This window comes from Accipiter gentilis, chromosome 32 (assembly GCF_929443795.1).
Source record: "Accipiter gentilis chromosome 32, bAccGen1.1, whole genome shotgun sequence".
Classification (NCBI taxonomy): Eukaryota; Metazoa; Chordata; class Aves; order Accipitriformes; family Accipitridae; genus Astur; species Astur gentilis.
Window position 1 is genome coordinate 14705725 of NC_064911.1, and position 23623 is coordinate 14729347.

A 23623-nucleotide genomic window follows, 5' to 3' on the forward strand; every position below is an offset into this window, starting at 1 on the left:
AAAACAGATGATTTGTGAGGTCATGGAGATATACTGTGATAACCTGTTAATATTTTTACATCAGCGGTTCAAAGCAGTTCAGTTCCATAGCATCTTGAGAGATTTTAACATTTGATACTTGATGGCCTGTGTCAGTGCTAGTCCAGGTTCTAGAGGGCAGATCATCCTGAAAAACAATTCAAGCCGCAACCAGCTTTTACAGATTTTTAAAAAAGAGGTCAAAAACTGCAAAAGACTGCACGATCTACTTCTGTGTTAAAGATGATTTTTCTGCATTCTGATTAAGGAGTGCTACTGAAGAAGAATACAAATTCTACTCCTACTGCTGCTATTTGTGCTATCTATGCTTGCCCTGTGAGGAGACAATGCATTTCAGTATGTGGGTTTGCTAGCGAAGCATATATTCTTCCATTAAATTTTCTATTTTTTAAAAAAGACAGCAGGTAATTGTGAAATGGTAATTAGAGAAAGAAACCTGGAAGATTTTGAATGCATGAGTACTGAGACTTGAATAACTTTGTTCCTATTTCTATGCATTTTGTATTTGAATACTAATGTAAAATGTAATCCTTTTATTTATGCAAACTCTTTATGCTGTTTCTTTCTAATATTGAGAAAATGGGTATTTAGCTCGTATTTGAATATTCTGAATGAAGATATGCAGAAATCTCTCTCTCCCACATACTAGTTCTTCATTCTTGGTGTGAAGAGTTAGTCAACGTTATTTATTTGTGTGTTACTTTCCAAATCTGTTTTCTGTACAAGAGATGATTTAGCTAATAGGGTGGAAAGAAAATGTTTTCCTTTTAACTTCAATTAAAATTCTATTGGTGTATAGTTTGTCTTATTCATAAGCCAAAGAACAAGATGTTTTCTATTCCTTCAAGTATTGTGTGAAAGTTTCAGATAATTTTATTATATATTGTATGCAGCAAAGCTACCTTCTAAAACAAGGGTTAAACCAACGGAATTTTAATAGCACCGTTATTGCTTCATTATTGAATAAGCAAACAAAAAAGCAAAACCCAACACCCCCCATAATTTTTCTTAGTCTCACATGACTCTGGACCTCTCAGAAACAAGGTTGTATAAATTAATGGGAGGAACCAGAAGTTAGAAGATATGAAAGGCAATGATCCCTTCAAATTAAACAGACTTCAGCAAAGATGATAGGTTTGGTTTGTTGTCATCCTGTCTCCCTCTCCTCTTTACCTTTATCATTTTGACTTTCTGTCTTTAACTGTTCATTAGTAACTGTTTTTCACTCTATTTATTTTGTGTTATTTATCTCCTTTTGACTTATAACTTCCATACATCTGATTTCTTTTATTCTCCTTTTTTCTTGATGACGTTTCAAAATATTGGTCTTGAGTTCTTGTGACTAATACTTCAGTTTCTCTGCTGGTCCTATAACACCCAAAAAAAAAAAAAAAAAAAAAAAATCATTCAGTAATATGTACTGGGAATGGGACCCATCACTGAGAGTAGAGAAAGCATGCAACATTCTTTCCAGCATGCTGCGTGGTTCAGTAGTCTATGAGGTTAATATCTTGATCATCCAGAACATTTTCTGAGTGGACTGAAATAGAGATGAATTCTAAGATTTTTATGTCATTAGCAAGGTTCTGGTAAGAGATCTGGCATAGTCAATATATTTTGGAGTAATGGTCAAACATTTCCATAAAGAACTATTGGTCTTTGCTGCAGTATTTTATGTGTTTTGTCTGCTGTTCCAAGTATCCCTTCTTTATAATTTTATAAAGGAAGAAAGCTGCTTTTCAATAAAAATCTGAGGACTATTGAGCTGTCTGAGTAGAATACTATGTTAGAAATTTTATAATTAAGCAAAAATGAGCTTTTAATTGAACTGATTTTATTATACCACATTATTATTATACAATTTATAGTTAGTAGATTTTATAGTTTCATTAAGTTTCTAAAAAAGTCTAAGCTGCTTAGGTATTACTTTTTCTGGAAGGCTGAGCCTTTTTATTTTTATGAAAATGCCAGAAACTATGGAAAATTTTTAGTGTTAGGATTTTTCACTCCTTCAAATTAATTGCAAAGGTAAAATGAGACACTTCCTAACTGTTCAAATATCAGGGGTCGATTTGTCTTTGGGTACTTCGATGGCCTAGGTAGGTATTTTTATTCACTTTGAAGTAGATTATGTCCGAGTCACATAAGTTATCTGATGGATAGGAGTTAAAGGCACTGTGGAATTTTATGAGTTTCTGTTGTTGCTATCCCCATGCATCAGCATCTATATCTGTCTTACATTTTAAATCCCTGAAAATTTGCTCTCTGTACAAGCTCGGGAGAACTTGTTAGAAACTTCAGTTTAAGTGACTTGAACGGAGCATGTTCTAGTCTTGGGACTGCCCTCAGTAAATTCCAATCTCAACAAGCTCCTGTATACAAATGCTTGTCAGTGGTGAATTTCATGGTAAAAACAGACACTTGGATTATGAAGAAGAGCCCTTCAGCTCAGGGCAAATTGATTCTGTCTGGGGATTAGAAAATGACTCAACTTTCTGATTTCATCAGTTCCCTGACTTCTCAAGTCTTTCACACTGTGTGTGAGACTCCCGCTTCCAAAGTGCCCTCCACTCCTGCACTTGCAGAGCATTGCTAACTATTTTTTTTTTTCCTGGGATGCCATCTCTTGGATACCAACTAATCAGGAAATAATAGTTGCCTTTTCCCTGGCTGTAGGCTTACAGAGGAATGTATTTATTGTCGTATGGCTGAAAGAGGGGATTGAACCTCGGGGGGAGCAAGCTGTGTTATATGATCTGATCCATAAGTGCTCTGCCTCCTCTTCCCTGATCAACTGTTAGGTCAAAAAATGTTAAGAAGTCTGAATTCCTCGGATTGCTCTAACAATTTAGTGTACTTCACAGTCCTTGAAAATTGCTTTATAGTCTAGCTCTCTGAAGCAAATGGTAATCATAGGCATGAAAGTCAGAAAAAGGAGGATTCTTATAAATATATTGGCTCAAAGGCTATGCCCATGAAGGAATTAAAACTCTGAAATGTGTTAGGGTAAGGAATTTATGCCTTGAAAACGAAGTAGTCTGTGAATTCCTTTCCTATTGCCTATAGCCACATTATATTTTATATTTTGATTTTCAAATAAATGTAAGATGTTTTACTGAAGAGGTTTAAAATGCGTGACCTTATCTTCAGCAAGGGCTTGTTCTTCATACCCAAGTGAATTAATCTACTTGAAAAAGCAGCAGAAAAATTGATATGGTGAAATTTAACATAGTTTGTAATACAGTCAAGGTTTCTATTGTGACAAGACTTACGTGGTTAACAATGTTATTTTTCAGACTGTGACTATGATACTATATACGTACTAATCACTAGAACACACTCTGCTGAAGTATTGAGGACACAATCCAGGACTTTGGTTTCCCATGTTCTTCCATTGGTGAAGCTAGTTATAGACACCTAAAAAGTGTGTCAGGCAGGATCTGGTCCTGGATACCTTGGTTTTCTTCAGGGGAGTGGGAGGAGAGGTTCTTTCAAGTTTTATTTAAGAAACACAACACAGAACCCTGTAACGTAAAACAGGGGTTAACTACTGGGAATAAAAACTGTACATTTGGATGTTAATACGCTAATATATAGCTGGGGATAGGTAAAAAAAAATTGTGAAAAGAAATTGAATATTGCTTTCTCTGTGGCTTGAAGTTTCAGTACCAACACTTCCTCAGCTCCTCCTCTTTCCATCTTTGTCACCTGTCCTCCTGCTGCATCTCAGCAAAGGAAGGAGCGAATAGGTCTGGCTGCTCAGTTCCCTGGGGCCTGACAGGACCTGGGATGGTTTTGGTTTTGTTAACAAACTACAGCCGAGGAGGGATTCCATCTTTCTCGGGAAGTGAGAAGGGAGGGGGGGGGGGGGGGGGGAAAGGAGAGAGAGAGAGAGGACACTAAACCCCACCAAGGGGGTGTTACTAAGGTGTTACAGTACCTTGCAGTACCTCCGATTTTTTATTTTTTTATTTTGTGTGATGTAGGTTAAGTGTACAGTGACTATACTGTAAACCATGGTCTGAAGAGTGAATATGTCTAGACTTCCCGTTGCACTTCTCCGAGCGCTTTGTGGAGGGAGGGAACAATTGATGAGATCTCGTACATGAAGCCTGGGAAATTGTGGGAGGGTCAGAGAGATGTGAAGAGTTGTAGAAATTTGGCAAGGTTAGAAATTATTTAAATATCCGTTTGTGCAGATTTGAGAGAAGTTTCTTCACTTCAGTGCCAAGCTGAAGATAGTATGGGGTTGTTTAATGAAAACCTGTCATTTTAAATATTTTTATAACTTTTGCAATGTTCAAATATTTTAATATGTTAATGTGAAGTACAAATCTAATCCAGTGGCTGTTTAAAATTTGCAGGTTACTGGAATGTATACGTGCTATACTGATATCTATAAGTCGTCTACACCAACTCAACAAATGCTTTCTCAAGCCACATTTTCAGTCTGAAATACTGTATTGAGTTAGGAGTTGTAAGCTATTTTTGTGAAAAGAATGGAAATCTGCCCAATATGTTTATGTTAGCATATATATGCTAAAGTAACAAATTATTATCGACAGCAATAGGATTATAAAAGTCTCATGGTTGGTTAGTTATGCAAGTTAGTCAGTGGGACTCCAAACACATAGCGTTTTCTTAATTTGGAACACATTTTCTAACACGCTTGCTTTATTTATAGGCATTTCAAGAAGATTTGGAACAGGAACAAGTCAAGGTCAATTCTCTAACCCATATGGTAGTGGTAGTGGATGAAAACAGTGGAGACAGAGCTACTGCTGCACTGGAAGAGCAGCTTCAGGTAACGACTACACTTCTGACAGGGAAAAAGCTATCAGTGGTATTAAGTGTTAATAAGGTTGAAGAGGAACTACTAGTAGTATTGGGTGTATCTCAGGAGATATTTCTGAGGATGATCTTAAATATTTCTGTAGGACGTGACTTTTGCATAGATGGTTAAATGCATGTATTTTGGAGGAAAAAACCCAAATATCTGAGAGCAACTTTCTTTTTATTTTGTGATTCCTTGAGTATCAACCTGTTTTGTCTATCCAGGGACGAGTGTTTGTCTTTTATTTCTTAATTGTATTTCATTACTCCTGACAGAAGCAATATGATTCTCTGTTGTAGTTAAGGAAAAGGATATTGCATGTAAGAATCTACACAATTCAGCAGAGTATGAGTTATCGAGAATGGGAGATTTTTCTTCTGATGGGAAGCTTTTGGTATATATGGTGTATTTTGGTGTTATAGTAACGTGAAGTGTCATTATCCACTGGCAAGTGCTTAAAGGCACATTCATTTTAATGAATTTAATTCATTTTAATTAAATGCCCAATATATGTGTCTTTTAATGGCAATGCTGGTCCCACAAAATTGAAACAGGACTTTTTAAAAAATAAGCAAAACCAAATACTGAATGTGTGCAGGATCATATTTTGTAGACAAATAATCATTATCAAGAAATATTAAGAACATGTCTTTTTTCTAAAACACTTTTTGGGGAAGAGTCATAACTCTTTTCCAATTAGTTTCTTGTGGACACGTTTCCTAGGAAATGAAAGGAATCATTTCAGTCTGCTCTTAGTTTTATTTCTCTGTTTCAGTGTATATCCTCTTCAGTATACATGGTTTTTACAATGGTTTATCATTTAGGATTCTTATGACAAGGCTTTCTAGAACTGGGAGAAGTTAGCAGCAACATCCTTGCAATCCAAACCTGTTCTAAACTTCATTTTGACCCAAAGCCTGAACTATCAACAGACAAACCCTTCCATATACTCTATTTTCTAAATACAATTACTTGAGTATCCTAAAAGAATGTCACGTTGGAGATATATTTGTGATAAAGCTAGCAGCCAAGATGTTCTAAAAATTTGTCAAATAGTAGCTTTTATTATAAGAAAGTTTAGTATTTCCCTTGCACCTTTAAAAAGTTGCTCTTACTGTATTATTTATATTGCAATGCTCTTATTGTAACTTCTGAATGAACTTAAATGGCTAATTAGCATTGAGATACACTGAAGAAGGATACTCCTGTGTTGATGGTCAGATCTCCAGGGTCACTGCTCAAGAAGTGTGGCAGTACTACAATGAAGACTCCTTCTATTTTTCTCTTTCAGAATGGAGAAAGTAGTTTTCTTTCATTTTGCTTCATTACCCAAGAAAATAAAAGGTTTCTGGTTTTTGAATTATTAAAGCCCAAGGTTTCTCTAAAGAAGCCATCAATACATTCAGCTGGAAGGTATTGCTGTAGCACAGACAGATATCTGTGTGCTATCTTGAATCTAGCTGATTTGGGTACCAATACCAGTAAAACAGGAATCAGTTTGGAAATTAGAGTAGGTAGTGCATGTTTTGCTAAGATGCTGAGCACTGCCACTTCAAAAATGAGTCTCAGGTTTCTTTACTGCAACTTTTTAGACACTCAGGGAGCACAACCCAGCCAAGGTAACAATGCAGCCTCTACTGATCTGTCAATTATTAATTCCTTTTAAATTCATCTTAAGTGTCAAAACTGTGGTGTACCTGCTCATGACAGTCTTAACCTTCCAAAATTTCTTGCCAGCTCCTTGTATTCTGTTCAGTGGAATAAAACAGTTCCCTTGCAAGCACAAGGTTTCAGAAGCTAGACTAAACTAGGAAAATATCTTGAATGGAAGAGGAAGAAAAATGAAATATAATAATAAAAAATAAATTACAAAATTAAAATAAATTAAATTAAAAAATGAATGGAAAGAGGTTCAACCAGGATATTATTCTATGGTGGTAAAGAGTAGGTTCTTGCAAAGAGGCCTATGTTAAAGTATGACAAAAAAAGGGAAAATTATTAATGGTATTTGATATTTACTGTACTTCATGAATTTGAAGATCTACAACTGAGATTTTTTAATATTGCGAAAAACAAATGAAAGGTTGGTGGATTATTGGACGTTTAATCTGACTGCACATCTTCAGAAAGATATCTGAACAGTTAAGAGCACATCAGGTGATACAGCTGCATCCCCCTATTGTTACACTGGCTGCAAAGGAACCATTTGTATCCCGTGCAACTTCTGTGGCTCACCCATATTAGAATCCAACCTGAAATAGAACCTGGACGTTACTGCAATACATCTACCCCATTAAAGAAACATAAAGAATGACGAGTGTAAATGGAACACAATGGAAATACACCATTGGTAATAGTGGAGAAGGCACCTGGTGTTGGGATAAAGCGTGCCCAATTATTACTGCCATTAAGAAAGTACATTCCTTGAAAGAGGCCAGTAAGGCAATTCTGGGGGCACCGTACCCCGCAGCACAGGCATGCTCTGAGCAGAGCGCGGGGCGGCGTGGAACACCCCAGGTGCTGTTCAGTTCCCTCCTTGAATCACACCGCCTGTGTTTTTCAGAGAGCTGAATTACCAGAGTCCACCTACTATCCTAGCAAAACGTTGCATCTCCTTTTTTGAGTGTACAGAAAGATTGTTTGGCTTTTTAGTTTTGTCGGTTTTTTTTCAGGTCACTTGCAAGCTGAATATAAGCACGGGAGATCTGATGTGTTGGCAGGCACAACCATTAGAGCGTTTGACAAAAAGCACAATGGAGCAAAGTTCAAAGCTTGATTACGTATCTGCCAGTCTGACTTTTAAAAGTAGAACAAAACAAGAGCATGCACTGTCAGACAAAAGCGCTTAATAAGACTGCCTGAGTGAGATACTGGTCAGGATCAGATTTGGAAGAAAGTGACCAGTTATTGCTATGTAATAGTCAAGGCTGCATTTTCCAAGCAGGTGCAATTCAGTTATGCCTTTCTTCCTGAAAATCTTTTTGAGGTGGTGATTCCTGAAATATTCTCATATATAAAAATACATAATGCATATATTTATGCATGCATGTGTATAAAACAACTTTAAAAGCCATGGAAAGTTCATTTACAGAATCTAAGTCTCAGTAGGATGGCAAGAATCTATATTGTCTTCAAATGAACATTATAGAAGCTCTTAAGATTTATTGCATATGCCAAAAAAATAAAAAAAAATCTATTTAAAAGGCAGTTAATGGCATAGAAGCAGAAACTGTCCCCTGAAACAAACTATCCATAGAAAAGTTAAGCTTGTTTCTCTTACAAACAGCTGTTGCCCTAAGGTAGTCTGAGAGATTACAGCTAGCCTAGGTGAGTGTGACTATTCAAACTGCTTTTACATAACATTGGTTACTTGACATATCAATGTGTGACGTGTTGTGAGGCTCTGTTTACGCTGCTGCTGAGAACTCACTGTTTAGACTTATGACTTCTAGACCCCCATTAGGCTCAATCCAGAGACTTAACAAAAAACAGATGCTGAGTAACGCTCAAATCTTTAGTGCTGCAAAATCAGAAGACTATACTAGCAAATCTGTTGCTGTAGTCTGACTTATTTCATTTCCCAGGGAAAACATGGGAAATTATCTTCAGCCCAGAGAAATGGCTGGATAACAAAGAGAAGCCATGAATGCAGGGAGTTTTTTCTCTAATTATACCCAGCAGACAATAGGTCCCTTAAGGACTCTTGTGGGCCAGCTCAAATTAGAGCCCTCCCCAGGCTTCAGGGGTCCGGATCTGTGCTGGAAAGAGAAGTGCATTAAATGTATCAAATGCTTCTTGATGGCTTTTTCCCCTGCTGAGGGAAAGGAGCTGAGAGTATAATTTACACAATTATATATTCGCGTTATTTGGTGTACTGTCCTTTGATTGAAGATGATGTATGGGTAGTTCTTGTAACAATATGTCAAAATAAGTGAGTTAAAGAATGGAATGGACTACACTATTTCAGTTGGAAGGGACCTACAAGGATCATCTAGTCCAACTGCCAGAGCGGTTCAGGGCTGACCAAAAGTTAAAGCACGTTATTAAGGGCATTGTCCAAATGCCTCTTAAACACTGACAGCCTTGGGGCACCGACCACCTCTCTAGGAAGCCTGTTCCAGTATTTCAGCACCCTCTGGGTAAAGAAATGCTTCCTAATGTCCAGTCTAAACCTCCCCTGGTGCAGCTTTGACCATTCCCACGTGTCCTGGCACTGCACCCCAGGGAGAAGAGCTCAGCACCTCCCTCTCCACGTCCCCTCCTGAGGAAGCTGTAGAGAGCAAGGAGGTTGCCCCTCAGCCTCCTTGTCTCCAGAGCAGACAAGCCCAAATTCCTTAGCTGTCTCTCACGGGACATGCCTTCCAGCCCTGTCACCACCTTTGTTGCCTCCTCTGGATGCTTTCAAGGACCTTCACGCCCTTCTTAAATGGTGGGGCCCAGAACTGCAGGCAGTATTCAAGGTGAGGCGGCACCAACGCTGGACACGGCGGGATCGTCCCCTCTTTTGCCCGGCTGGCCGTGCTGTGCGTGATGCCCCCCAGGATGGGGTTTGCCCTCTGGGCTGCCAGGGCACACGGCCGACTCGTACTGAGCCTGCTGTCGGCCAGCCCCCCAGGTCCCTTTCTGCAGGGCTGCTCGCCAGCCGCTCCTCTCCCCGTTTATGCTTGTGCCCACTGTTACTCCATCCCAAGCGCAGAATCTGGCATTTGGATTTGTTAAATTTCATCCCATTAATTATAGCCCAGTGCTCCAACCTACCTAGATTCCTCTGCAAGGTCTCCTGTCCCTCAAGAGAGTCAACGGCACCTCCCAGTTTGGTATAATCAGCAAACTTGCTAACGGTGCATTCAAATCCTGCATCCAGATGGTTGATAAATACCTTGAACAGAACTGGCCCTAGAATTGAACCCTGCGGAGCACTGCTGGGGACCAGTTGCCAGCCAGATACAGCCCCATTCACTGCAACCCTTTGAGCTCTGCCCTTCAGCCAGTTCTTCACCCAGCGCACCGTGAACCCGCTCATCCCACACTTGGACAGCTCGTCCAGAAGGATGCTGCAGGTAAATATCTCCCTCAATAGCTTAAAGTTTACTCTCCTGAAGTCCAGGGTAGCAACTCTGCTGTCCTTTTTTCTCCTTAGGCTGAAAATTTTAAAGTCGGGATCACTGTGGCCAACACAGCCGCCTACCATCACATCCCCCATGAGTCCTTCTCTGTTCACAAACAGCAAGTCTAGGGAGGGCATCTTTCCTGGTTGGCTCGCTTAGTACCTGTGACAAGAAGTTACCTCCTACAAACTTCAAGAATTTCCAAGACCTGCTTGTCGCAGCAGTATGATATTCCCAGTTGACGTCTGGGAAGGTGAAATCTCCCATAAGGACAAGGGCTACCAATCCAGAAATTTCTCCTAATTGCCTATGGAATAACACATCCGTGCTTACATCCTGGCTGGGTAATCGGTAGTAGACACCCACTACAATGTCTCCTTTGTATTCTAGCCCCCGAATCCTTACCCAGAGGCTCTCAACCACATCATCACTAACTGTAAGGGCTGTGTGATCAAACCTCTCCTTGACACCTCCACCTCACGTGCCCTGCCTATCCCTCCTGAACAGCCTGTAGTCCTCCATCCCAGAACTCCAACCATGGGACTCATTCCACCAAGTCCCACTAACACCGATGATATCATAGCCCTGGGACCCGACCAGTGCTTCCAGTTCATCCTGTTTGTTTCTCGTACCGTGCGCGTGGGTATACAAGCATTTCGGAACTACACACGTTGCTTATTGCTAAATGGGAGAAATTCTATGAATGTGCCAAGTATTTCTTTTTTTAAAAAATTGATTTTACATATAGACAAAAACACATTTCCACTATTTCTCATTACTTTAAAGAGTGGATAGCCTTATTAGAAAATAATAAACTTATTAGAAAAGCATCTTTCAAAAAACCCTCTCCTGTTAGCTGCAGACTTGAGGCATATTATTTCACTTCTTACCCATTCACTCCAGTGTTCCCAAGAGTTGTGTTGGTTTTACTCATTTTCTCCTGTTCTCATGTTTCCCTGCTTTGACCTTTTTGCAGACTAGGAATATTTTATCTTCTGCTTTTTGTAGTCTTAAAGAATTTTCTTTCAGAGTCCTCTCAATACAAAAAAAGTTTCTTTTACATGCAGATTTCTCTGAAAATTCTAGCTAGGGCTGTAAAAGGAGGCATTTCAAGGGAGCAGGAAGGTATTTTACTTTCTAGTCTGGTTTCAGTCAGTTTCTCTGGAGATTTGTTTTCCAAGGTGTTGGGAACAAAACCCTTGGTGCAGTCTGGGTTTCTGGGCATTACACAGGCTATTTACAGCATTGACTTACTATCTGATGTAATAAGGAGGTAAAGTTAAGCACCGTATGATTTAGTAGTTAATATCTATTTTCTAAGTAGACAGTCGTGACATGATATTTCTGACTTGAAACTTTGTGTCTTAAACCTATTCAACCAAACAGTATATCTTGGTGTCATTGTTGTTACGATCTCTCAGGAGAACAAACAGACTTAAGGCAGGTCACAATGTCAGCCCTTTTATCAGTACAGTTACTTAGTCGTTTTACTTATTTTATTAAAATAAAATGTCTTGTCAAACTATCGAGACAAAAAAAGGTAGGTTTTGTGGCTTTTCGTAATCATATGCTGAAAATAGTATTTTGTATTGACTCAGCAAAACTTTTTCGTGTGCAAATCAATGTGTTCCTTAGAGTAAATGCAGAACCAGGTATTTGATCTTGCACTCTTGAGGGTTTTTTGTTTTCTAGAGGACCAAACAAAAAATCTTTTTCAAGGTATATCATAGTGATAAAGGCAAGTTGATAAGATGTTACTGCAGACATTGAGAGCAAACTGTATTCCTTTGTGAGGATTGTTAAGAAAAGTCAACTGCTAGAATGCGAGTTATTTAAAAATTACTCAGGTATGAGGATTTTTATAAAATATTTTTTATCAATAAAAGACTTACCACTTTATTTATAAAACATTAGAAAAGTACAATATAATAGAAGTCTGATATAAAAAGTAGCATAGACATAAAGATAGGGAACTGAATTTGAGGCTTAGTCTATGATTAGCATAACTTACATTTAAGCAATCAAATACAATATGCTGACACATATGGAAAAATTAATACCAATGACCAGGACATTCATTATGGGTCATTACTTGATTTATGGGCAGTTATGTATGGTATGTATTCATATAGAACTGTGCTGAATTGCAGTTAGTGGTAGAAAAGGAGACGTGTAAGTGTAGATTTAATGATCCTAGGACTGAGTCTATAGCTCAAACCAAGCTGAATTTTGTAGATATTCCTACTTAAGTATCTAATGTGGTGCTGTATTGTATGGAGTGGTATACCTGAAATTAAGTTTGGTTTGCTTCACATTCTAATAGAGAATATTTAGGGTGTTCTCCTTGAAAAGAGTTTAGAAAAAGAAATGTAACCAGTCTTTGGGAAGTGATCTCATATGTTGAAATATGATTTTTCAGTTTATCTCAGTATATTAGCTATCCCATGTAATTAATTGATTATTTAATAATTATTATTATTAAATTAGTAATAAGTAGTTTGTTACTTGTTTAAGTAGATTAGTGTATGTTTCCACCAACCCCAAGTTTTCCTCTGCATCCATGCATGTATATATAAGCATATATCCATTATATAAGTCCCTGTGCAAGGTGGAGATGTAAGAGCTTGCATAACTCATGGTGTTGCACACTTTAAGAATGAAGTTTTCTTCAGAAAAATGTGGAGTCTACAAAAGTCCATTCATTCTTTTTTTAGAGGTCCTGTTTGAACAAAATATTTTTCTTGTCAAAGACCTTGTATTTGGCTTGTATGAGAATTCAAAATTTCGGGCAGGTATGAACTATTGGTTAGATATGTGCAGTGTAATTTATTCTGATATACACCTGCGTTACCAATGGAGAGACGTCTGGTCATGAAAAGATTTTTTCTAAAAACATTAATCTAAGTCAGAGGTGTCAAAACCTTTGCTGCTTAACTTTGGGATGATTTATGAATCCTTCAGTAAAAACTGTACATGTATTTTTAAAATGCAGTACATAATTAGTATCCACGAACTTCAGTGTAAGTCAAGCACCAAAACAACCAAATGTGATTCACCTCACCATCTGTATATATAGAATTTTAGAAATTAAGAGATTTTTCTCCTACTACAGTGGGAAGAAAGGGCATATAGGGAAAATTAAGTACTTCGGCTTAGACCTTGTTAAAGAGTAACAAGATGTGATGGGTTGACCCTGGCTGAACACCAGGTGCCCACCAAAGCCATTCTATCACTCCCCCATCCTCAGCTGGATAGGGGAGAGAAAATATAACAAAAGGCTCGCGGGTCGAGATAAGGACAGGAGAGATCATTCACTATTACCGTCACGGGCAAAACAGACTCAATTTGCAAAACATACTCAATTTATTACAAATCAACCAGAGCAAGGTAATGAGAAGTAAAACGAAATCTCAGAACACCTTCCCACCACCCCTCCCTTCTTCCCGGGCACAACTACCCTCCCGGATTTCACCACCAAGCCCCCCCAGCGGCACAGGGGGACAGGGATGGGGTTTATGGTCATCACACGTTATTTTCTGCCGCTTCACCTCCTCAGGACGAGGGCTGATCACACTCTTCCCCTGCTCCAGCGTGGGGTCCCACCCACGGGAGACAGTCCTCCACGAACTCCTCCAACGTGGGCCATTCCCACGGGCTGCAGTTCTTCACGAACTGCTCCAGCATGGGTCCTTTCCACGGTGTGCAGTCCTTCAGGAGCACACTGCTCCAGCGCGGGTCCCCCACGGGGTCACAAGTCCTGCCAGAAAGCCTGCTCCGTGGGCTCCTCTCTCCACAGATCCGCAGGTCCTGCCAGGAACCTGCTCCAGCGCGGGGTTCCCACGGGGTCACAGCCTCCTTCGGGAACCCACCTGCTCCGGCGTGGGGTCCTCCACGGGCTACAGGTGGATATCTGCTCCACCGTGGACCTCCCTGGACTGCAGGGGGACAGCCTGCCTCACCAGGGTCTTCACCACGGGCTGCAGGGGAATCTTCGCTCCGGCGCCTGGAGCATCTCCTCCCCCTCCTTCTTCACTGACCTTGGTGTCCGCAGGCTTGTTTCTCTTACATGTTCTCACTCCTCACTCCGGCGGCAGTTTCTCTCCGTCCCAACTTTTTCCTTCTTAAAAATGTTATCACAGAGGCGTTACCACTATCACTGATTGGCTCGGCCTTGGCCGGCGGCGGGTCCGTCTCAGAGCCGGCTAATATGGGCTCGCTCTCTCTTGAACACAGGGGAAGCTTCCAGCAGTTTCTTACAGAAGCCACCCCTGTAACCCCCCCCCCGCTACCAAAACCTTGCCAAACAAAACCAATACATTCCACCCCTCGCCTCTGTGCATCACATTTTTAAGAACTATCATTAAAATCCACATTCATCACACAAAGTCTTCACTCACATCACAAAAATAATTCCCCACACCAAAATCAAAATAATATCATCACAAAACTGACAAAAGTGGACAATTTACACACACAATCCACCCCTCATCCCTTCACCACAATTACAACAATAAAGATTCCCCACTCATCAAGCAGCTCTTAACTCTCTAGCTGCGTTCAGTCCATGTTTTGCCCGTTACCTCTCTCAGTTACTATCCTTATCTCAAATTCCTCACATTACCCGCATCCTCCACCAAAAAGACTGTGATGGGTTGACCCTGGCTGAACACCAGGTGCCCACCAAAGCCATTCTATCACTCCCCCATCCTCAGCTGGATAGGGGAGAGAAAATATAACAAAAGGCTCGCGGGTCGAGATAAGGACAGGAGAGATCATTCACTATTACCGTCACGGGCAAAACAGACTCAATTTGCAAAACATACTCAATTTATTACAAATCAACCAGAGCAAGGTAATGAGAAGTAAAACGAAATCTCAGAACACCTTCCCACCACCCCTCCCTTCTTCCCGGGCACAACTACCCTCCCGGATTTCACCACCAAGCCCCCCCAGCGGCACAGGGGGACAGGGATGGGGTTTATGGTCATCACACGTTATTTTCTGCCGCTTCACCTCCTCAGGACGAGGGCTGATCACACTCTTCCCCTGCTCCAGCGTGGGGTCCCACCCACGGGAGACAGTCCTCCACGAACTCCTCCAACGTGGGCCATTCCCACGGGCTGCAGTTCTTCACGAACTGCTCCAGCATGGGTCCTTTCCACGGTGTGCAGTCCTTCAGGAGCACACTGCTCCAGCGCGGGTCCCCCACGGGGTCACAAGTCCTGCCAGAAAGCCTGCTCCGTGGGCTCCTCTCTCCACAGATCCGCAGGTCCTGCCAGGAACCTGCTCCAGCGCGGGGTTCCCACGGGGTCACAGCCTCCTTCGGGAACCCACCTGCTCCGGCGTGGGGTCCTCCACGGGCTACAGGTGGATATCTGCTCCACCGTGGACCTCCCTGGACTGCAGGGGGACAGCCTGCCTCACCAGGGTCTTCACCACGGGCTGCAGGGGAATCTTCGCTCCGGCGCCTGGAGCATCTCCTCCCCCTCCTTCTTCACTGACCTTGGTGTCCGCAGGCTTGTTTCTCTTACATGTTCTCACTCCTCACTCCGGCGGCAGTTTCTCTCCGTCCCAACTTTTTCCTTCTTAAAAATGTTATCACAGAGGCGTTACCACTATCACTGATTGGCTCGGCCTTGGCCGGCGGCGGGTCCGTCTCAGAGCCGGCTAATATGGGCTCGCTCTCTCTTGAACACAGGGGAAGCTTCCAGCAGTTTCTTACAGAAGCCACCCCTGTAACCCCCCCCCCGCTACCAAAACCTTGCCAAACAAAACCAATACACAAGAAGACACTTCTTATGACTTCATTGAACCATGCGTAGTGTTTTTGAGTAGTTAACTAATGATAATTATCCTGAACTGTGGGAATTATTAGGAAAGATGAAGTCTCAGATCAGGGTTCAGATTAGAAGCATCTGAGCTATCAGGAAGGATATGCTTATGATTTTTGAACTAGTAATTAGCAAGCAAAGCAGTCAAGGTAAAAAAAAAAAAAAGTTCAATTGAACATAAAAACCAAAATGAGTGCTAGATACTGCAGATCTGCTAGGTTTTTTTCTTTGCTTGGAGAAAAAGGAGGATGGAAGTGTTGAGACTGTCTTGAGCTAAACTGGAAATGTAATCAGATTCAGGACAAATGAAACTAAATATAATTCATCATTTTGTTATATTAAGATTTTTAGTTTTTCAAGTCAAGTTAGTCAAAATATAATTTTTGCAGAAAAAGCGTTACTGAGTACACATTACGGGATACACAGTATTTAGCCTGTGAGGATAATAAATGCTATTTATGAAATTGTGACTTTTTTTTATAAAAGGAAAAAAGTAATTAGAAAAAAAAAAAAGAAAATTTGGATTAGCTGGCTGTGAATGATTTTCTGCACTGTTCTGTGTCACACAATTTGGCAATTATATCTAATGATTGGGTAGAATATGTTGTACTCTATTTCCTAATAAGTTGAGGACATAAATGTTTCACTAGCAAGTATTTGTTTCTGCTAATATTGAAATTAGCTTTCTGAAATATTCACATTCAAAACCTGAACTTTTTTGTGTTTGAACTGGTGATCTTTAATCACATTATGTTTTATGGCAAGCAAACACTAACACCAAACTTGATTTTAATGTGAAAAGAAATCACATTATTAGATTTGCAAAATTGCTTGGTTTTTGTCTAGATCTAATTAAGAAAGAAAGCAAACACCCATTACATAATTCCAAATATATACCAAAATCATGATTCTAAAATTAAGCCTAAAAAAGGCAAACAAAACAATTTCCCCCAAACCTACTTTGTATTTATGCAGTAAGTGACTGAAAGGGAATACTGCCCTCTATTACTGTGTAACATATTTGAGCTGTTTAAGAATTGACATGTTTTTAAATTAGCATTATTATGCTACTTGATTAGAGATAGTCTTCATTTTTCTAAATTGAGCCAGTATTTAATATGCTATAACTCAATGGCATGACAGCTACCAGTTTACTCTGCAAGATTTGTTATGGTTTTAGCATTCACCTAAATGAAAAACATGGTATCTGCTGACCTTTTACTTTGATGTAAAATTGGTAAAGCCACAAATTGAAATGGCATCCTGAAATTTTACCTTTCATTTCCTAGGCAGTGCAAATTAAAGTTCTTTCATTCTTGATAGAAAATACAGTTTGAATTTTAATCCCTTGGTTTTAAAAATCCACCATTTGCATGCTACATTTTTTGCTAAAATTAAATTATAATCTCTATGAGAAATATGTAAATATGAAAAATACAGAATCATGGAATATCTTTAATTATAAGGGACCCATAAGAATAACTGAGTGAATAAATAAATATGAAAAAGGAAGAAACTATTTATCCCTTTTGTCAAGACATGCTTTTGAAGAAGATGAAAAAATAAGAATGCATTACTATAGAATGTCTTGCAGGCTTTATAAGGTTTTTTATTTGGGAACAGCTGAATAATTTGCATATGATGCTCAGGGGTAATTAAATCATTGTAAATTGTTGCAATTAAAGTTTTGTAGCATGTCACACCATCGCAGCAGTATTAAGTCTTATCCTCTGTCTTCAGCATTTTTCAATGAAGGCTAATAGGAAATTAAAAGAAAGTAATAATGCTTGATTTCAACTAACATACGGGAGAGGAACAAGGTAGTGTTTTGTGTAATTTTATAATGTATATAGTAGCATATGCTTTAAATACCTGGGAAACCTCAGTGGGATTTGTGCTGGTGTGTTAGCTAATAAGGTGGTTTGGGTTTTTTTTTCCTCTGCAGTGTTTTAAAAGGGGTAAGAACTTAGAGCAACTGCACTAACAGGGAAACTTAAGAATCAGATACTTCTTTGCTTTGATCACATGTTTGGGCCACCATAATCAATTTTCAAGCAAGTAGTTACGTTTTGGGCATTGTAAAGTTTTGAAACTGAGGGGTTTTTTGAGAGCATAGTGCCAGAGACTTAATAAAATACTGTGTCTTTAGATTAGTATTAAAATTCTCTGCTTTTGGCTCTAGCGCTTTTCCTATTCTCTCCATTTTGATGATATTTCAAATGGTGGTAAGATCCATTTCAGTATGACATGCAACATATTTTAAGGGCTTAAGACTGTAAAAAGTGAATTCGGAAAGTGTTTTTGCGAAAATTTGTACATTCCAATCCTTTTATTATTACTATTGTCATTTTATCAGTGTCATCATTATCGTTATTAGTTTCTTCTTTTCTGTTCTATTAAACTGTTCTTATCTCAACCCAGGAGTTTTACTTTTTTCCGATTCTTTCCCCATCCCTCTGGGTGGGGGGAAGTGAGTGAGTGGCTGCGTGGTGCTTGGTTGCTGGCTGGGGTTAAACCACAACACATAGGAAAATCAGATTGCCTTGTTTTTAAAAAATGTAAACAAATGCAAACCTCTACTGTGTGTTTGTTTCTTTCTAGCGCTTTGGAAACCGGTGGGCAGCCATTTGCAGATGGACAGAAGACCGATGGGTCCTTCTGCAAGATATTCTTCGTAAATGGCAGCACTTTGCAGAAGAACAGGTGAGTAGTTTTAGCAGTTATAAATTGGAATGTTCTTCAAAAAATTGCAGTAGGAAAGGCCTGACTGAAGCTTTTTCACTCTTCTCTCCAATTTTCTTTCAGTGCCTTTTTGATGCATGGCTTACTGAGAAAGAGGATGCTGTGAGCAAAATTCATACCACTGGCTTTAAAGATCAAAATGAAATGCTGAGCAGTCTACGCAAATTATCTGTATGCATTTTTCATTTTCCTATTTTATGTTCAACTTTCTTATTCGTGAGTCCAAGTACGTGTGGCTTTATCCCACTCTCAGACAATATGGTTTAACAGAACAGCTGTTTCATACTTTGGGAATGGATGTTGTCTCACGTGGATGGAATAAGTTGGTCCATGGCCTTGCTGATAAAGGAACCAATAGGTACAGATGTTTTCCTTGGTTGACTCTTCAGTCAAAAGTTTATGAACTGAAATAGCATTTAGGTGTCTTAAAAATATGTATACTATTATACCGAAAGCTTCTTTGTTGATACTATTGATGTATAGAGTGTGTGAGACTGAATATGTATATATATGTACAGACATATGCATATGAGTAAGTGCTTATCATACAGCAAAACCTATTATACATTCCTTGAACTTGAAAAAGCGAAAGATTCAAAAGTTGTGAAATGCTGACATTAGTATTGCTTTACAACGATACTTCAACTGTATTTCAGGGATCTAGTAACATACATAAAATGCACTCTTTTCAACATGTCCTCTACCTCACTCTTCAGAAAATACTTCACTACGCGTCGTCTTTATGGAGGGAATGTAGGTCTGACTGGCCTAGAAAGATGCTGTGCCTGTAGAGGTGGAAGACTTCACACAGCCTAGACTTGCAAATGGTTTTATAGCCTTAGGGCCTTTGTGAAAAAAAAGTGGTATGGTATGTGCTGGTTTTGTATGTAACAATGATGGTTTATGTATTTAGAGGAAAGGAAACATTCATGGCCATGCTTTTGTTAAAATAGGTAAATTATTATTGCTGTAAATAGGGACTACGTTTCTAATTTTCTGTTTAAACATGTCTCTGTAATTATTATGCTACCACACTCTTACCCCCCTGCCCCCCTGCCTCTTTTGTCCCTCTGTAGCTTTTTAGGTCTGATAAAAACATATCTTTAGAAGTACAGACTCAGATTTTGATTAAAGATTACTTAGGATTAAGTCACCTTCTTTGTAAAAGAAAGGAACGCTTCATATAGTCAGTTGTCCCAGTGTATACGCTTCTTGGAAATTCTGGTAATCTAACGTGCAAGCAGTCTTGAAGTTGTCTTCAAGCCAGGCTTTTATAAATGCATAATGAACTAGAGGCAACTCAGGATGTTTTAGAGTACCTTCATGAAGAAAAAATTATGGAAGAAATTCAGATTTATTCAGTAAATTATTACTTGTGGATTTTGGCAAGTTGCTGGCGGAAATAGGAACTGGGGATTGAAATGTTTATCACAAATTGTGAAGTAGCGGGCTTTTAATGGTTTGGAAGTGTTAAGGGTAAGACCAGTTTGGGTACCTTTCAGAATCGCTTGAAAATATGATGTTAAGAAGGCAAAACTTTCCTTTAGTAGTATTTTCATAGATTTGGTTAATGAAATAAATACACACTTTTATGAAGTTAGTTATGTTGCCAGCTTAAATTGTTAAGCATTCCTCTCATGAAAGCATTGCGGTCTTTCATGAAACTGAATGTTTGAAGACCAGAGTAAATGAAGTGATTCTTCCATCCCCCTGAACCTCAACAAGAATCATGTCATCCTTGGCAGATCAGGCGGGGTTTAATAATAGCAACTTAATCTTTTTTGCACATGAATAACTTTGATGTTTTCAGAAACAGCTGATCCATAATGCAGTAGTTAAATGTTGATGGTATGCTAGAGAAATACTGCCTCTTTAGTCTCTTTGATTTGTAGCAGAAAAATATTTTCTACTTTTGGAATTCCTCTATCACGTTTTAGACCTCATAACAGTCATCCCCAAATTTCAGTGAGTATGTGTTTTTACCTTCCCACAGTGCCAAATTGTCAGCAGTTTTGTGGATGAAGATTTACTATTTCAGTCTTCTCTGAATCATGGGGACAATACAAAAAATTGTATTAATGCATTACCCACATGAAAATTCTTGTCAGGGAATATATTCTTCCACTCTTGGACTGGCATTTAGAGAGAAATAAGGTCATGGTATCCTGACCCTGACACGTAAATCATGCCTGTCTTTTGGCGTATGTTATTTTGGACATGGAGATGTGTTTGGATGTAGTCAAGGAGAAACTGTCATGAAAAATCACCTTTATAATTAGGCCAGCCCATTCCAGAATTGTAAAGGTGAGTCTGTGATGCAATAAACATACATTCTTTTACTAATATAAAAATGTTTATAATCTTAACAGTATGGTAGCTCGGTCCCTCAGTTGCCTAATCATTTCCAGCAGGAAATTACAGTATTAGTTTTCCCTGTTAGCTCTTAAGAATTTTAGGTTTGATATCATGATATGGCATAAGAGCTTCCAGCCTATTTTTCTTGTCTCTCTCATATGCACAACTTGGAAAGACTAAGGTCATGTTCTTTAGCCAGATTTCAGTCTCTTAAGCCTGAAGGAAATTTCTGAAGGTATTTTATTAAACCATTTAGCATTATGACTGTTCATTTGAAATTCTACAACCCTCCTACAAGGTCCAAAGCCTTCTGTAGTGATATAGGTCTGTTGAGATGCTGTTCACAGTATGAAAAAAAATGTTGGCTCTTGCATCATATTAATCATTACATCACATAGTAAAAATAGAAGGTAAAATAAGAAAGAGCAGCTGGTAGTTTTCATACATACTTGCAGTTCAGGATACTTCTGAAGAAATCAGGATTTAACTACTGCTTGCTGATGCAGAAATACATCAGTGTCTTCTCCACAGTAATTGTATCTCAAGTGGGGGGAAATACACTCTTAATTTTAGTTAAGACAGGATTTTTGATAGTAAGCACAATTACTGCTTAAAAGTAAGCTTTCATTTCACAACATTTGTTAAACTGATAGTCGGTATGCATATATTTTCAGAGAGTAACAAAGATTTTGAGTAAGCAGAAAGATTGGGTCTGTTCCTGAACCAAAATCTCCATACATGGATTTCTATTTTAGGATTGCTGGAAGATTTTTACAGCCCAAATTCTGATTATTTGACTTGGTATGAAAAAGTATGCAATTCCCCCAAATTTGATCCTTTCTAATGATTTGACTGCAGGCTCAGCATTATTAACAAATATTAGTTCTCTGTAAATTCCTTCTCAGATGTGATTCTCCCAAACTGGGAGAAGGAGGCAAGTTAAAACATTTCAAATAAAACTATGTAAATTAAACTTTGATATTCAATTTGGTATAAGAATACTCTAATGCATGGAGGTTGGGATACACTCTGGGCAATGGAAGACAAAATGTTTTGAAATCTATCTAACAGAAGAGAGATTCAGGATGTCCCAAAGAATTGTGATGCTGTGGTGGGTTAGCCTTGGCTGGCTGTGAGGTGCCACTCTCTCACTCCCCTCCCTCAGCAAGGCAGGGGTGGAAAATGAGATGAAAAGTTTATTGGTCAAGATGAGGATAGGGAGGTCACTCGCCGGTTACTGTCACAGGCAAAACAGATTTGACTTGAGGAAGATTAATTTAATTTATTGCCAACCAAATCAGAGTATGATAATGAGGAATAAAAACAATTAAAATGCCTTCCCCCCACCCCTCCCTTCCTCGCAGGCTCAATTTCACTCCTGACTTTCCTACCTCCTCCCCTTGAGTGGTTCAGGGAGAACGGGGAATGGAGGTTGCAGTTGGTTCGTAAGGCTTTGCTTCTGCTGCAACTTCTTCACACCGTTTCCCTGCTCCACCGTGGGGTCCCTCCCACGGGAGACAGTCCTCCATGAACTTCTCCAGCGTGGATCCTTCCCACGGGCTGCAGTTCTTCACAACCTACTCCAGCATGGGTACCTTCCCCAGGCTGCAGTCCTTCAGGCACAGCCTGCTCCAGCGTGGGTCCCCCGCAGGGTCACAAGTCCTGCCAGAAAACCTGCTTCAGCGTGGGCTCCTCTCTCCGTGGGGCTGCAGGTCCTGCCAGGACCCTGCTCCAGCACAGGCTTCCCACGGGGTCCCAGCCTCCTTTGGGCATCCCCTTGCTCCGGCGTGGGGTCCTCCCCGGGCTGCAGGTGGAGATCTGCTCCCCCGTGGAGCTCCCTGGGCTGCAGGGGGACAGCCTGCCTCACCGGGGTCTTCATCACGGGCTGCAGGGGAATCTCTGCTCCGGCGCCTGGAACATCTCCTCCCCTCCTTCTGCACTGACCTGGGGGTCTGCAGGGCTGGGGCTCTCATGTATTCTCACTCCTCTCTCTTGCAGCTGCTGCACAGCGTTTTTTACCCTTTCTTAATGAAATTATCACAGAGGCACCACTGGAGTCACTGGTGGGCTCAGCTTTGGGCAGCCATGGGTTTGTTTTGGAGCTGTCTGAAACTGGTTCCGTCTGACATGGGGACAGCCCCTGGTGTCTTCTCACAAAAGCCACCCTTGCGGCCAAGCTGCTGCCAAAATCTTGCCGTGTAAGCCTGGTGCAGATGCTGTTCCTCCTCCCTCAGCTTTAACAGGCTCATTTTCATTGTCATTGAAATGAATGGGTAAAATATATTTTTGGTCAGTGTAGCAATTCACCCAGTTCTACCATTGTGTTTAAATTACTAACAAGTCAGTTAGATTTCTTCCTAATTTATGTACTGTACCCATAATATCTACTTGTAGGGGGTTTTTGTTCAGATAAAAGTGGGTTTTGCAGGAAAGTTTTGTTTTAATAATCTCAAATGGCTTGTTTCAGAGGATCATTCAGTATTTGTATGTGAAAATTTATGCCCTTTGTCATTAACTCACTTCAGGGATCTGCTTAGTCTAAAGGTCAGAAAAACTTTAGGCTTTACAACTCTGGGCATGTATTAATATTGACTTTTCTTTTTTTTCTGATGTTGATGAGTAGTTGCTCTAGTTCTAAAAATATTTCCTTAAAACAACGGGGTTGTGTTTTTTTTTAAATTTTCCACCTACCATTTATTGACTGTCATGATAAT

The 23623-nt window shown here is 39.8% G+C and overlaps 1 protein-coding gene across 10 annotated transcripts in view; it reads left to right on the top strand.

The window, feature by feature from the left end:
* Nucleotides 1–23623, top strand: part of DMD (dystrophin) — a 1191992-nt gene that overhangs the window by 390609 nt on the left and 777760 nt on the right. For all 10 annotated transcript variants that reach the window (XM_049835325.1, XM_049835324.1, XM_049835302.1 and 7 more), the window contains 3 exons: nt 4724–4843; nt 18414–18515; nt 18618–18725. In XM_049835325.1, coding sequence (XP_049691282.1) covers nt 4724–4843; nt 18414–18515; nt 18618–18725 — 330 coding nt within the window. The remainder of the gene's footprint in view (nt 1–4723; nt 4844–18413; nt 18516–18617; nt 18726–23623) is intronic.